This window comes from Plectropomus leopardus, chromosome 7 (assembly GCF_026936395.1).
Source record: "Plectropomus leopardus strain MGB_pleo_1.0 chromosome 7, ASM2693639v1, whole genome shotgun sequence".
NCBI lineage: Eukaryota > Metazoa > Chordata > Actinopteri > Perciformes > Serranidae > Plectropomus > Plectropomus leopardus.
The window spans coordinates 22,543,788-22,559,228 of NC_142182.1; the positions used below are offsets into that span (position 1 = coordinate 22,543,788).

The 15,441-nt window shown below is 39.5% G+C and overlaps 2 protein-coding genes and 1 non-coding gene across 4 annotated transcripts; 1 reads left to right on the forward strand and 2 right to left on the reverse strand.

The window, feature by feature from the left end:
- Nucleotides 1-471: 471 nt before the first annotated feature.
- Nucleotides 472-5,311, reverse strand: rpl27a (ribosomal protein L27a). Its single transcript, XM_042496048.2, has 5 exons — nt 5,227-5,311; nt 4,498-4,561; nt 4,330-4,405; nt 1,760-1,934; nt 472-647 (listed from the first exon to the last, which is right to left on the reverse strand). Exons 1-5 carry the CDS (start codon nt 5,227-5,229, stop codon nt 519-521), a joined length of 447 nt encoding a protein of 148 aa, XP_042351982.2. The 5' UTR covers nt 5,230-5,311; the 3' UTR covers nt 472-518.
- On the reverse strand, nt 2,416-2,544 carry LOC121950819 (small nucleolar RNA SNORA3/SNORA45 family). The gene has a single exon (XR_006106349.1). It is a non-coding gene; the product is annotated as a small nucleolar RNA SNORA3/SNORA45 family (small nucleolar RNA).
- A 993-nt stretch (nt 5,312-6,304) lies between the features above and the next one.
- On the forward strand, nt 6,305-13,676 carry LOC121950126 (uncharacterized). 2 transcript variants are annotated; one of them, XM_042496044.2, is made up of 9 exons: nt 6,306-7,110; nt 7,401-7,589; nt 7,758-7,888; nt 8,379-8,556; nt 8,645-9,225; nt 9,353-9,476; nt 10,207-10,281; nt 10,656-10,808; nt 12,221-13,675. In XM_042496044.2, exons 2-9 carry the CDS (start codon nt 7,524-7,526, stop codon nt 12,422-12,424), a joined length of 1,512 nt encoding a protein of 503 aa, XP_042351978.2. In that variant the 5' UTR covers nt 6,306-7,110; nt 7,401-7,523; the 3' UTR covers nt 12,425-13,675. The 2 variants fall into 2 exon arrangements, with proteins under 2 accessions (XP_087935560.1, XP_042351978.2); XM_088079434.1 differs by lacking the exon at nt 10,207-10,281 and having other exon boundaries at nt 6,305-7,110; nt 12,221-13,676.
- The last annotated feature ends 1,765 nt before the right edge of the window (nt 13,677-15,441 follow it).

The window sequence follows — 15,441 nt, forward strand, 5'->3', positions numbered from 1 at the left end:
ATTTTATAAGTCTAGTGGCTTCCTGGCTGAGCCAAAATGCATAATATAGCCCTTCCTTTCCCTGTTTGTCATCACTGTAAATCAAGATACATTGCCATCACTTTTCAGTGTCCCAAAAGTTAAATCGAGGTCTTTTCAAATACTTTGAGGGCTGCAGTAACCCTGAGGTGACTCAAAAGTATTATCATGGGACAAGTTACAGTGCAGCTAAAGTAGCTTGAGTTGCCCAATAAGACAGTTGTTCTGTTATACAAAAATTAAACATTTTACTACTATTATTTATTGCATAAATTATTTTAACTTTACTACGCAGGATTTTCATTGTAGCAAAATGCAATTTGACTGTCAATATCAAATTTGCAGATCAACATGCAGGCAAAAAACACTGCCACTGTTTTGAAAGAGCAGAAGCTCAAGCACATACTATAACTGCCATATATGAAATCATTTAAATCAGACATGACAGACATGTTTCCATTTATACAGTTTATTTTTGCAAAAACACACTGACAGGAACATTATGCCATCAGCACACAGGCTCCTCCCACTGCCTTGATCTTCTCCTCGGCCCTCCGGCTGAAGAACTTGGCCTTGACGATCACAGGCTGCTTGGGCAGTTTGCCTTTGCCCAAGACTTTGTAGTAGCCCTGCGAAAAAAAAGAAAAAAAAACACATCATTAATGCAACCTAAAGAGGAAAACAAAGTCCATAATACTTTGGGTCAACTACGATCAAGAGAAGCATGTCAGGAATTCAATGTCCAATAAAATGCTGTTAACAGCAGTGTTACATTAGAATCATTTAATCATTTAATCCAATTATATAAGCACAATACAAATATAGTCATGAAAAGTCTCCAACTAACACAACACATCTACAAGTACATACAAATCGTCATCCGATAAAATGTTCAGCAATTCATTTTCAAACATCTGAATTATGTTGGTGGAATATTTGCTTTTTTATTCTTTTGCAATATTTTACTTTCACATGAGGACAATATGCAGGCAACACAGTGGGGAGAAAGAGTTTGTACATGTTTCAAATTTCACCATTCCATTTTTTTTTGGGCACAACTTTCCCTTTCTGTCAGGCATGATAGTGAAGGGTCTAACAATTCTCTAAATCAACACTTTGGTCCGGACCCTGTATTTTTCAGCTTTTAAGTTCATACCTCATTTTTTGGAGGTGGGGGTGTACATATTTTTAAAAAAAGGAGTCAACATTTCCTGGGTTTTATTAAATCAACCACATGGACACGAAAGAACACAGATGTAGATTAACTTTATAAATTAACTTCACAGAAAAAGCAAAAATGTTCTCACACTGCTGACTGGACCGTGCCTGAGGTTTGGTCTGATGTACAGTAATTTAATCAAATTCAGTGCCACCTTTGCTATATTCACTGTAGCTGGAAAGTTCACCAGAACCACACCAGCTACTGTTTTTTCTACAGCTGTTTAAAACATTGAAACTGTGTTGTGTCTGTATCTTGGGTCTTAAAGGATTTCTCTTCCACGGTTTAAAACACTTACTTAAAAATGTTCCTTTAAGTCTTTTGAGATACGCTGATATTTTCAGTCTTAAGAAAAACTTGCACAAAGGCGAGTGTGAGGGAAACACATCAGCCTGTTAGAAGTGCATACTCCCAGACATTCAGGTTCTAACTGACCCCAACTCCCTCCGCCGTTGTTTTTATAGCGATGAGGGCTGGTGACAAAATCTTATGTCAATAATGAAAATATCGACCAATACTTACAGCGCGCACAGCATCGATGATGGGTGCGGGTCCGTCGGGCTTCTTGCCATAGTTGAGCCTGGTCTGCTCGCTCACCAGCGTCCACAGCTTGTCCAGGTTGATGGTGGGGCAGTGGGCTGTGTTTCTCTTCAGGTGGTAATGTCTCATACCCACCTTACCGAAGTACCCCGGATGGCTGAGGAGACACACGGGGAGGAGAGACAAGGGTCAATTGAATATCCAGAGTTGGAAATATACAATGACTCAAGGACATAACCTGAAAAACTGCTGTCTTGGTAACTTTATATATGTTAAGTTATACATTATGTGAAGCTGTAAATCTCTCTGGACATGACGATAATGTTCTGCACATGTTTTAGACTCACAGACAATGTTTTTTAAAACCAAAAACTCTGAGATTAATCCAAGTATCAAATTTCCCCTTAAAATTTGCACAACATTTACTGCATAATTACACCAGATTAAAAACATACTTGGTATCAATATGCAACCACGAGACCAATATTAATATTTGCATGTTTCGGTAACATAATCCCATCATATTCAAAATTCCAAGATGTGCACATTTTAGACAGAACCCCATCGCATTTTAAAGTCTGCATCACATTTCTGAAAACAATTTGATGTGACCTCAGTATCAGGATCAGGGTGAAACAGCTTGTGGCTGCCCATGTGGCTGACTGGCCTACACAGAGCCAGTCGGTGAATAGGACCAGCCTTCACTCTAAGAGGACTCTAGCACACCAAGACAATGATTTGTGTCAAGATGAGACTCTAGTCTCTATAACGGCATTGTTCACAACTACCGACTGAACAGACACTGTAGCACCAGGCTACAGAGCAGATACATGTCAGAAAGCATTGCACAACAATTTAAGTGACAGATATGTTCAAGTTGATTGATAAACGTATAATTGCTGGTTGAAGGGATGTCCCGATCAACTGTCCGCCCTCGATCCATGCATCAACAGATGTGTTGATGCTGAGTTTTAGTTATAACATTGGCAAAGGGAGTGGGAAAAGCACTGCTACAAAGCTGAAAACAGAGCTGTTTTAGAGATACATGGTTCTCAGGGGACAGCCACAATACACACGACCATCTTCTCGAATATGATGGACTGCTGCAGATTAACTAACCAACAGGATATAAAGGAGTTAAATGAGCACAACTTTAAACATCTACAGCAGCAAAATGCAACATGCACAATGCAATAGGAAGATTCATCCAGGAGCATCAAATATATTAAGAAAACACTGACAGGGAATACTTTCCTGCATTTTGACTTCTTTTACTTTAAGTCGGTTCCTTTAAAAGTACATTTTACTAGTGATGCTTGCATAGACACATTTACTTAAGTATGACTTTGAACTATTGATACTTTCACTAAAGTAAAGTAAAGGATCTGAATACTTTCTCCACCACTGCCTTGTACCTGTGGCACACACTGCAGCTCATTTTGCTGGCATTGCTGTCAGTCTCTTTATCCCTTATCTGAAAGGCACTGCTCCTCTGTAAATTTACTTTTAACCGAACTTCCACCGCGTTGATTGAGGCTACTTAAGCCAAGTTCCACAACATAGTATCTACTGATAATCTGTCCCGATATGATGCGTCTAGTACATTAAAGTTATTAAAATCAATCCAATGAATATGACTGATGATTGAAAAGCTCTGCAATGCATTAAGAAAAAACTCACTGTGACCAAACAATTCAAGTTTTGTATTTACTTCATACAAAATAACATGTTATAATAGACCAAACTCTCTTGAATCTTTTTGGCCTTGTCCGTGTCTCAATGGAATTTTTCCATCCCTCCAAGAGTCTTCATTTTCATCATCTGCGCATCTTTTGACCGGATTACGCTACACTAACAAATCACTCTGCTTTTAGCGCTGAGGGCTAAGTTGCACTTAAGGTGAGTGTGGTTGCTGTCTCCATCCCTCTCTCTCTCTTCCGGGCAGGGCAGTTAAACGCCATGTGCCACAGACGACATGAGAATGCAAGAGAGTCTCACATGGAGTTGAAATGAAACGAGGACTCAGAACTTAAGTAAATAACCAACGTTCTCAGTCAGTGTTTTGTTGTTGTTTATGGTGTGTGTGGTGTTTCCCGGTGGCCAGGGTACAGCCCCGGCTCTTGCACACACAGTGCTCAGTAGACTGGAGGAGAGACGGGGAGATGGCGGTGGTTGCACTTATTGCGTTGATGTGCATAAAAGCTTTGCAAGTAAAAACACCTACGTGAGAGCTAATGTAAACATAGGATCTGATCACAACAGGCTTTTAATCGCCAATCCCTATCTGTCCCAACTTTGAGACATCTCTAGCCATTTGCAAATCAAGTATTGCTCTCTAGCTATTTTCCCCAAATCTATAAACAAACTTTGCATCGCCTTTAGCGACAGAAATGTTTACATGACAGTACACGGCACATATATTTTGTTCAGATAGCATATTTTGGCACATATACAGATCTGAAACAAATTACTGCCAACGCATTGGCGTGCTATCAAGAAAACACCCAAAATTTTGCTTCAACACACCATCAGACATGTCATGCAGCACTTACTATTTGTCGAAGTTGATTCTGTGGTGATGCATACCACCAGCATTACCACGACCTCCAGGATGCTTTCTGTGCTTGCCTGTTGGTGGACAAGTAAGAGTTAACCATGAGCGACAAACATATGAAGTGATGCAACTACTACAATCACCTTTACCAAGAGACTGAACTCACCAATGCGACCATGTCCGTGGCTGACATGTCCTCGGAGCTTCCTGGTCTTGGTCTTCTTGGTTGGCTGTTGATGTAGATTTTTGATATCGATTAAAACGAGTAAACGTACAACAATCAATGTCCTGTCACAACCATGGGAGCTAGCCGGCTGACTAAATTAGCCGCACAACCTTACGCAACGTGGATTTATTAACAACCCTCGCAGCCGATCAACTGTGAACAGCAAATATTTCACACAACATATGTCCGCAAGTCCTCGGTACATCTAAAAACGGAAAAACACTACATGCTTGAACCCATCGCTCACTGCATTCATGCTGACTAGAATCCTGTGAAGCTAATGCTAACTCAACCGGCAGACTGCTGTCGCTTTGCACGTTCAGCAGACTGGACGTCGAGCAAGTTATTCCCCAAAACTGACATTGTTAAATCAGACTACCTTTATCACGTTTATGTAGACAACAGAGGTTTATAATCGTGGTTGAAACACGCGAGTACAGACGGAATATGCTAGCTGACGGCTACAGCCAACGGCCCAGCTCTCACACAGCAAAGCGCTCACAAATTCACATAATGTTAGTTACCCCCGATTAAAAACGCCAAGTAAGAGACCGCGGGTGTTGGGTGTACTATAAACCGCTATCGAATGATGGTTTGCTGTCCGAATGACCAAGGATGGGCACAGATTTAACTACATTTCAAAGCACAGGGTTTCATGATAGCACCTACCATCTTGGAGGCTAGTTGAAAGAGGAACGGGATTTGTAAACCTCGCGGTTTTGTGCGAGATTTGGGCACAGATAACAAAGTGCAAAGAAACTCACAGCGACGCCCAGTGATGGAGGATAGAAATGACTGTTTTGGTGAATATTCAGCCACCTAACATAGAGGGATGTACATTTACTCAAATACTGTACTAATGCTTTACTTCAGTACTTACGAAAATTGCATCATTTATCACAGCCAGAAACTGTGAAAAATGGTCATTCATCCCTACCATGCAGCTCCAGCATTCAGCTGATTTTTAAAATGTTTAAATAGGGTAAGATGTCCCTCTTGAAAACTCTTATTTTTTACTGCCGCAGACCACAGACTTTGGATCGTGGCTCTTATTTCCACACATTTGACAAAAGAGGTGAAAATACAGTGCTTTTGTGCCTTATTGTAGGTGAGTTGTTGAAATGAGATATGTGGTGCTGTTATTGTGGATCCAAATGTAATGTCACTTACTTTCACCCCCCCACCCCTTTTTTTTTACCTCTGTGTTTATTTCATGAATATGCTCTCCGTGTGAACAGGTTAATGCAATCTTACTGTATCTACCTGTACAAATAAAATTTCATGAATAAATTAATTTATCAAAGCTGCAGTGATGACTTTGCACACATGTTGGCCTCATGAGCAAACATTCACATAATCACAAACCTCCCTCTTATCAAACACAAACCAGTAAGACTTTATTCACTTGAAGTAAAACTATGATTAGTGTTGCACATAACGAAAGATGCATCATTCTAAAGTCACCGTGCACTATGATTACGAATACGCTTATGTGGCTTTTATGAGGATTTACAGTAGAAACCAAGTCTGCTGTGATAGAAACAAGTTGGGACTGCTGCATTTTCTGCATCATCAGGCACGTTCACATCACTTAGCGGATGAGTTAATTCAGTAACTGTCAGTGATGACTTATGTAGGCTTTGAATTTGTAGTCAAATCATAAGTCAACAGAACAGCCCAGGGTATCTTCTGCCAGGGTGCAGGGAGTGAACTCCGTTGTCTTAAAACCTGTGGGTAAGATAACTACTTTCAGACCGAGAAAAGTTTGTGTGTGTGCATCAAAGACTTTCGGCACTTGTTAATATCTGATTTCATGAAGCCTTTGAGGGAATATCTTTGCTGTAGCCTAAATTACTGAGTTCTTCTTCATGTAACGTTAAATGATGTGCTCTGTATAGTAGGATAGGATGTAGGCTGTGATAGGATAGGTGTAGGATATATTATACCATGTTTGGAATCTATTTTATGGAGTATGTAGGTCTAGGTTATGAAAATAGTAACATGAATAAGATGAATGCATCATCAGATTATCGGGTGACTCTACATCAGACAGAGCTGAAGTTGATTTACATACAGTTGGTCTGTTATTCAAAGCTTGAGTCAACTTTACACCCTGTGACTAGTAACCTCTCAGTACCTCCAACTGAAGAAATGATAAACTTCAGCACCTGAGCCTCGATCAAATTCAACTTCATCAAACTTCATCAAAAGTTAAGTACTGTTTTTTTTTTTAAAATGATTCACTAATTCATGTTCTTCATTTCATGCTTGATGCTTCATTGCTGCAGTTTTTTCTACAGGCTCTGTGCACTTAAGTCCCCGGTGATGTTGAAAGACAAATAATAGCATCACATGATTAGCTCAGTAGTTGATAGGAAAAACTGCTGTGAGGAGCTGAAATATCAGGAGGCTGAGGCTGGATTAGCTCTCCACCAATCAAATCACCTGTGTCCCCCTTGATACTGGACAACAGTGCCATTCTGCTCATCCTTCGCTCACAATCACCTGGTTTTCTCAAGCAGACATCTTGCGACTGCTTGTATTCACACTCAGGTAAGGTACAACTATGATCCAACTTTATTTTGATTACTATAAATTGTTAATGTTGTGTTACTAATCATCATGTGCATAATATCTTGTTTCTCTGTATTCGTTTAACTTGAGATATTACATTTTTTGCACAACTGACTTGTCCAATCAATCTTAAAATGATTCATCTGTGTCTTCTTTGGTGGTTTCCTTTTTGTTTTCATTCTTGTATTTTGCCGTCAAACATTGAGCACACAGGAGATTTCAAACTAGCAGCTTCTTCTGTGTTTTCTCATCTGTTTTTTCACCCCCAGAGGCCCAGTCCGCCTGGAGGGGTGGCACACTTGCCTCACAGGCGCCATAGCAACTTTCCCCAAAGAAGGGCCACCCTGTTGCCACGGGTAGCCAGGTGTACAGTACAGCTGACACTTGAGGCCATGTCATCTGAGACTGTTTCAAATCCCATAACCACAACAGAGGAGCCGAGCCTCCCAGCAGAACATGTAATACAGACACAGACAGTGATATAAAATCACAATTGAGCAGAGGGTTATCACATCAGCTGCATGAGTCTTAAAATGCTAAGGAAGAGGAGGAAAATTAAAGCATAATTAATACTTTATTCATATTCTGGTTTAATGAAAATGACGGCGCTATCTCTTTTTAAACAGCTCTGCAATATGCAATTCTGTGAGACAGAAAAGGAGTCAAGTCAATCCTGCCACGGAAAGACAAGAGCACCCTCTCCATCTGAAAAACGACAACCTGGAAAAGATGTTGCAGCTTTATTGAAAAGAATAAGGTAAAATAAAGGACAGCATGCAGCACATGCTCTTGTAACAGCACACTGGGAAAATAACTTTAAAGGCAGGAAATAGTCTTCTTTGCTTTCAGTTGAGAATTGGATACAGATTGGTTACAGCTTGCTGGGCTCTGTTTATAGGAACCTCTGATTGCTAACTTGATTAGTAGGATGCACAGATAGATGTGTTTATTTTGCAATAGGTGTCTGCATATACTAATGTGTTCACAGATTGTCTGAGTGTGTTTTTGGGCATTATACTGACAGTTTATGCAGGCCTTCAAGGATATGCATGATCCATATGTTTGTGCAGACAACCAATGTACTATCATACGTTTTTGGACTAAATCTGCCTAGAAATGACAATTTATGGTTTTAGAAGGAGCCACGTGCCAGAAGCTCTAGCTTCATAAAGAAAGAAGATTAAAATTTATGAAAGAACAATGTCTACAGACGTTTCCACTGATCAAGATTTAATTTATTCCTACAGAATTCACCCAGAGGCCCAAAGGATTCTGGGTAACTCCTGCATACCCGTAGTGACCCTGGAGCGTCTGAACTTCTGGTCTGTATCATCTCTGCAGCCTGTGGTTTGTCTGGTACGACTGCCAATGCAAACACAAGCCGAGCTCCATGGCGATACCGTCTGTTTGGATCAGCCTCAACAAGTAAGGAGACAAAGGTGTACATACAACTTAACTTAACTTTCACTGAAAATTAGCTCATTTTTATAATCTTTTTTGTCTCTGTTCACAGAATGGATTCAGTCAACATGAGGCAAACAGTTTGGAGGTAAGAAAAGCGTCGCCTCAGTTTGGTCTCAGCCAACCAGAAACAGCCCCGACCTCCTGGACTGAACCGATCTGTCCAGACAGCTCGCCCTCTGAAGAACCAGAGCAGGACTCAGGCTTCGACTGTGACTCTAATCCAGATCAGCCGTACATCCTGTTGGATTCTGAATCTGAAGAATGGGACCCGGATGGGAAAACTGAGACATTTTATTTGGATCCAGATCGAGAGCAGACCGTGGTGGTCGAGCTGGTTCCCGAACTGGAATCAGATCGAGCAGATCGACCCCTGGAGCTGGAAGATGAAATCAAATGTGAAGAAGTTCAAATGAACAATATTGAAGATACAAGACCTGATCTTCGCAGCTCACGAGATGAGGAGGGGGACTGGTCCGTGCAGAAGCCTGGACCTGTATCAGGGACTGAGGAGATGGAGAGTGAAGATTTCTGTGCTGTTTGTCTGAATGGAGGAGATCTGCTCTGCTGTGACCGCTGCCCTAAAGTTTACCATTTGGCTTGTCATATACCTCCACTCATCAGCTTTCCACTGTAAGTGCCTACGCTTACCTCTCAGCTATAGATACAATCAGCGCACTCACTGTGAGTTGGGCCAATTGTTCCCAACTCTTTCTAAATTCATTTTTATGAATTAATGAAGGTACTGTGTGTCCCGCAGAGGTGACTGGGTGTGCACACTGTGCAGAACTGACCGAGAGCCTGTGGAGACATACGCCTGTGAGAGCAAGTACTCCTGTGGAGAAGTCAAAGCTCCGTACACACTGTCCAACCAGGACCAGAGGGTGAGCTGCAGCTGTTTGACCATCATCAGATCTGAAAGTGTTCATTTCTTTATTTTACTTAACCTGGAGGAAAAAAAAGTATAAGCAGCTTCTAGTGGTCAAACAGTCTAACAATCTGCAATTCAAAGTGAGAAAAAGAACAAAGATAGGCGTTTTTATGCTTATGATTTTATGTTTTTATATTGGCGGTAGCTGAGGAGCATTATGTTTTTGGGTCCATCTGCCCATTCTTGTAAACCCGATACCTCAAGAACACTGTGAGAGATATTCTTCAGATTTAGCACAAACATCCACTTGGACTCAAGGATGAACTGATTAGATTTTGGTGGTCAAAGGTCTCTTTAACTTGGTCTGTTTCTTGGTCTGTCTCATTCAATCAATATCTCAAGACCGCCTTGATAGAATTTCTTCAAATGTGGCATAGAAACTTGAATGGATTAAAAATGAACTGATTAGATTTTAGTGGTCAAAGGTCTTCTCAGACATGGATGTAAACTGTAAGTGCAACGTGACTGGTGCGCGGAGGCATACAATCGCATGGCGATATTTCTAGTTTCTTCTAAACCTGCAAAATCACTTGGATTTTTCTTTATAACATTATTTGTTTCCCAGACTTTGACTTTGGAATCAGTCACTGAGTAGATGTACAGATGTTTTTATTGACTGTGTATGTCTGTGTGTGTGTGTGTGTGTCTGTGTGTGTGTGTGTGTGTGTGTGTTTCCTGTGCAGAGGTGTGAAAAGCTGACTCTGCTGTTGTACTGTCACACGCTCAGTGCTCCGTTCCATGAACCCGTCAGCGTCCTGGTCAGTCCAACAGATTGACACTGACATAGATTCAAATTCACCTCATTTCCAGATCAATGGAATGTTTTTTTTCTGATCATCCAAACTTTTTATTTCATTTTATTTTATTTTTTTTTCACCAAGTATCGAATGGAACAAAGCAACCTATTACAAATCTTTAAGCAACTATAAACCTGTAATGCTGGCCTCATTTAAAACAGTACAAAGTGATACCAGTATGTACTGGATGAACAACTTGCCTCAGCAGAGAAAACAATTTGCTGTACTGTACTCTACATATAAAATGTTCCATTTACCTACTTTACCTCATAACAAAATGATAAAATGAAAACAATCCCTCCCACTATGATCTAATTTCTGTGAATGTGCTCCAGGCCCGAAACTACTACCAGATCATCAAGAGGCCCATTGACCTGTCAATGATCCGCAGGAAACTGGATAAGAGCAACACTCTTCACTACTTCACCGCTGAGCAGTTTGTCGATGACGTGCTGCTCATGTTGAAGAACTGCGCTACGTTCAATTACGTAAGTGGGTTTTTATGCTTTAATCTAATTTCGAGAGTAATTGAATTATATCTGCACTGTAACCTGTGGGAATATATTCCATATGTAGCAGAGAACTGGGCCACTTTTTCACTTTTGATCTTATTATGTTGAGACTGTCAGTCAGATTGTTTCCATCCACCAGTTAATGTTAAACCTCAGTTGATTTATTTGATTTTAACATTTAAAGGTGCAGTGTGTAAGATATGACCAAGATTTTAAACAATTTCACCACAGACCACCATTGTAAAAAACATGTCTGTTAAATGGTTGACAGGGCACCTCAAGTGGCAAACAAGATTCATTATAAATCTTTCTATTCTCAGTTTTTGAGCCATGGTTATTTAATTTTTTTTAGAAAGTTCACTGTGAAGAGTAAAGAGATTCAAAAATCTGTGCCGTCATCACAGTGTAAAGCAGGCCAAGCAGGAACGGAGCCGGAGAAACACTACTATATTCAGTTGGCTGCATACCACAAACCCGAAAGCTAGAATTTTTTTCAGCATATGTGCCAAGCAAGCAGCTACATTGGAGTGAATAGGTGTGATCAGGCTCACAAGCCATATTTGGCCAAGGTCCGTGCTCATGATCCAGGCGAGACCAAAAATAAGTCCCAGTTCAGACAATCCTACATCCAAAATCCAAGTTACTGGTGTGGTTAGGTCAGCCAGGCTAAGCTAGGCTGCAGGCTTACAGTTGGCTGCCCCTCCAAATCCATGATGATCTAAAATCATTGTCTCAATCAAGACATTGGTCAAGCCAAAGTATGTCCAGAGTCTGACTGTATGAGGTCTGAAACACAAAGTCTGTATTTTTTAGGTAGGTAGGTAAGTCTGTCAAAAGTTGAGAGGCACAGACACCACAGACAGTGAGTGCAGGATGCAAATTTACGAATATTTTGATGGTGAAGGAATGACCTACCTGACTCTGCCTCTGACTTTCTTAACCTAAACCTAATACACTCCTGCCAAAACCTAACCAACCCAACTAATGAAAGCAACGAGTACCAGCCACTAGCACATTCGGTGCCATAGGCAAACACCTAACAAAACATCCTAGCTGACACACAATAATAAATAAATTAATTATAAACAACAAAAGAATATGATATGTGCAAATGTGCAAATCTTGACTTCTTTTTCGTTTTTTTTGTACTTTGCCTCGGGTATTGCCATTTTATTTTCTTATAGCCCCTTCACCCCGACTTCATGTCAATCTATCAAATAGTTGTTGATATATTCTACATTTCGAACTCTCTATTGGTCCTAGTGTACAGGCCTGTGAAACAAATTGACTTTATTAGGATTGTCCCTGGATAAATAAAATTTTAAACCAGAAAAATAGCCTCTGATTTTTGTGCTTTTCTCTTTACATTCATCTTCCTTACTGTGCAGCCAGACTCAGAGGTGGCCCAGGCCGGTCGAAGCCTGGAGGTGTTTTTCTTGAGCAAACTGAAGGAGGCTTTTCCCGACCAGGTGTTCCCGTCAGCCAGCCAGGACCGAACGGACAGAGCTCGCCTCTCCTGGCTCAGCAGGAAGAGGAAGGAGAACTACAGGAAGAGGAGATACGTGTTCAGTGGGAAGAAATATTACCTGTAAATAACATGCAGAGATGTTTGTTGTTGCCTCAATGCATTTTAATTGATGGAGAACATGTTGAGGTGAAGTTTATTTTGAAAACAATGACGCTCATTTTACACTTTTACTTTTTGTATGAAGGAAAGAAAGGTACGGGGGGCTGATCAGGTTGAGTCATTTTCACATTTCAGATATTTTAACAGAATTTCAGGTAAAACATTGATCCTGGATAAGATTGTTTTGTGATTTAGAATAAAATCATTGAATGCCGATGAATCACATTATTTTTGGTCCTTTGAAACATCTCATGAAATGTGAATCAATCATGTTCCTGTTGTTTAACACATGTTTGAAAACCATTAACATTTAGAAAGGTTTATGTATAAATATACTGTATGTTTGTTAATTTGTGTGATGTGACTTACATTGCACTTCAGTATAACTCTGCTAAAGTTAAATCAGGGACTCGAAGCGCACGCTGTCTTTGATACAGGTATAATAGTATACATGCCAATATGAGCATGGAGTAAACCTTGCCCCTGGTTTTCTACTTTTTCATAATATACAAGCTCTCGGTCACTATTACTGTTTCACAAGGTTTGTAAATGACATGTAACCTTGAGCATAAAATGAATAGATTTTTCACAAAAAGAGAAACAAAACTGATGCATTTGGTTAGTAAAGTTCTTACTTGCTGAAAACTTACTGAACTTAAAACCAGAAATTAAAACTTCAAAATGTACTAATTTTTAACAAGTTATAATAGTAAATAATAATAAAATTGAATAAAAACACAAAACAAAACAAAACCTTTTAAACATCAGGATAAGCAGAGAGACAGGGTAATGTCTTTGTTTTCCTTGTTTAACCCTTTGAAACCTGGGCAAATTGGCTTGATTCCTTTTCAAATCATGGGAAGATGGCAGTGAGCAATTTAAAGAAATGAACCAAACATTTTCAAGAAATTAGCAAAAAGTTACAGGAACATGTGCAAAAAACTGAGAAAATATAAACAAAACAAAGAAAAAATTAAGCAATTGACCTGAAAAAGGTGCTTAAAAACCATAATAGTTCTGTGAATTAATTATAAATATGTCATTGTGGGAATTAGAAATATAGTTTTATGGACATTTCTTCCCTAGCTCTTTAAAAAACATTTATCAAAATTTACTTATTTTGTGCAATATACAGGAAAATTCACGCCAAGTCGCTCGTTGCCTTTACTTGCATGTTTTTGAGAGAAAACAAACAAATTTGCTCAGGGTTCAAAGGTTGTTAAATACTTGTGTCTGAGCACAGCACAAGAACACTGATGTCAATCCAGGTTTCAAAGGGTTAAGTGGTTTGGACAAGAACTGTCAAAAAACTGCTTTGAGATTAATCGTTTGTTATTGTTGGTGATTCTCCGATCTCTTCCTGGTCCACTGCTCAACTCTCCCACCAGCAGGGGGCATGATTGCATCAAGTCTGTAAAGGTTTTGGCCTTTTTTGTTTGTTTTGGGGCCATATCTTTTAAATACACTTTCAAAGGTTTGAAAATTACAGTGAGAACTTTATTCCCTCATATAAATTATACTTGTCTAGGTTGTTTCTTCTTGGTTTGGAAATAGACCCTCTCTTTCTCTTTGCATTCTGCTGGTTTCTGCTCACTGTCAGCAGATTTGGAGATCACAGGGTTTGTTTGATGTGAATTCTGTCTTTTAGTCTTGCTCAGAAAGACAAAATATGACAGAGCAGTTGAGAATAAATCACATTAAAGCTTGATCACGTCTTTCATTTCTTTGCTGTTCTATTGTAGCTACTAGTGTTGTGTGTTTTTATATCATCGTGCATTTAGACGAATGGGCATGTCTCAATGCAGACACAGAATTTTAGACAAACTGCTGAAATCTTTATGGCTTTGACTCTCTAAAACACTCAGAATATAACTTCCTCACTGGCTGGAGGCCACTGATGATGAACTCTATCATCCTGTCGGACAATAACGTCTCAATGACATCATGCAGAACTATGCCATTAAAACACTGGAAGCCTTAAATAAAATGCTTCATGCCATGAACTGATTATCTCGCCATGATTTAGTGGGGACAGTTTCACAAGGAGTCAAACACCTGCACACAGCTTTTAATTTTTTTTTAGGTTTTTTTTTTATCCCGAATCTGCTGTAGTTTATTTAGTTGTGTCACCCTTAACATAAAAACATAATAATAAGTTAAAGTGACACTTGTGTCTTGACACCTTTGTGCATTAAGCCTTTGCCTGTCAGAGCCACTCAGTAATCAATCAATACTAACATGAAAGATATCTTGTTAAGTATAAATATAGTAAAGATAAATAAAGTATAAATTATCTCATTAAAACAAGAAGCTTTATAACTACAGATTAAACAATTATCATGTTGAGGTGACACCTGTAGAAATCCACAGGATCCTCACATCATCGAACATTTTTTATTCAACTCAGTATCCGATTCATCATTTAAAGATGGACATGTCACTTTTCTTCCACGTTTTCTTTGGTTTTACCTCCAAATGAATCTACTCACAAACCTCTGCTGTCTATATTTATCCTGATGTGGATTCATCTGTTTTGTTTCTCCTGGACGTGGCTGCAGTCCTCGGTGGTCTACTCACTGTGTGTTGTTGCTGTCAGTTTCTGATTACAGTTTTCAATTTTCAGCTCTTAAACATTTTCAGGACATTTTGTTCTTCCAAGATTCAGCATAATTTGTCAAAGAGGAAAGAACTCGAAGTGACTGCTCTGAGATAGTTCATGCATTTGAGCCAGAGAGCTCATATTTCGAACATTTTTTTCAAAATGCTCCTCCATGTAATATAATCTATCAAGAAACCATGAGTGCTTTTACTCCGTGAACCCAATAAAATACTTTCAAATGGACAAAATCTTTTGCAACCACTGATAAAAAACCCCACTCTGTGCCGGCCTCCAACTCTTTGATCTGTGTGTACATCCACCGGGATTTAAAAAAAAAAGAGTTGGACATTGAATGTAGACAGAGAAAGATTAGAGGGAGCTTT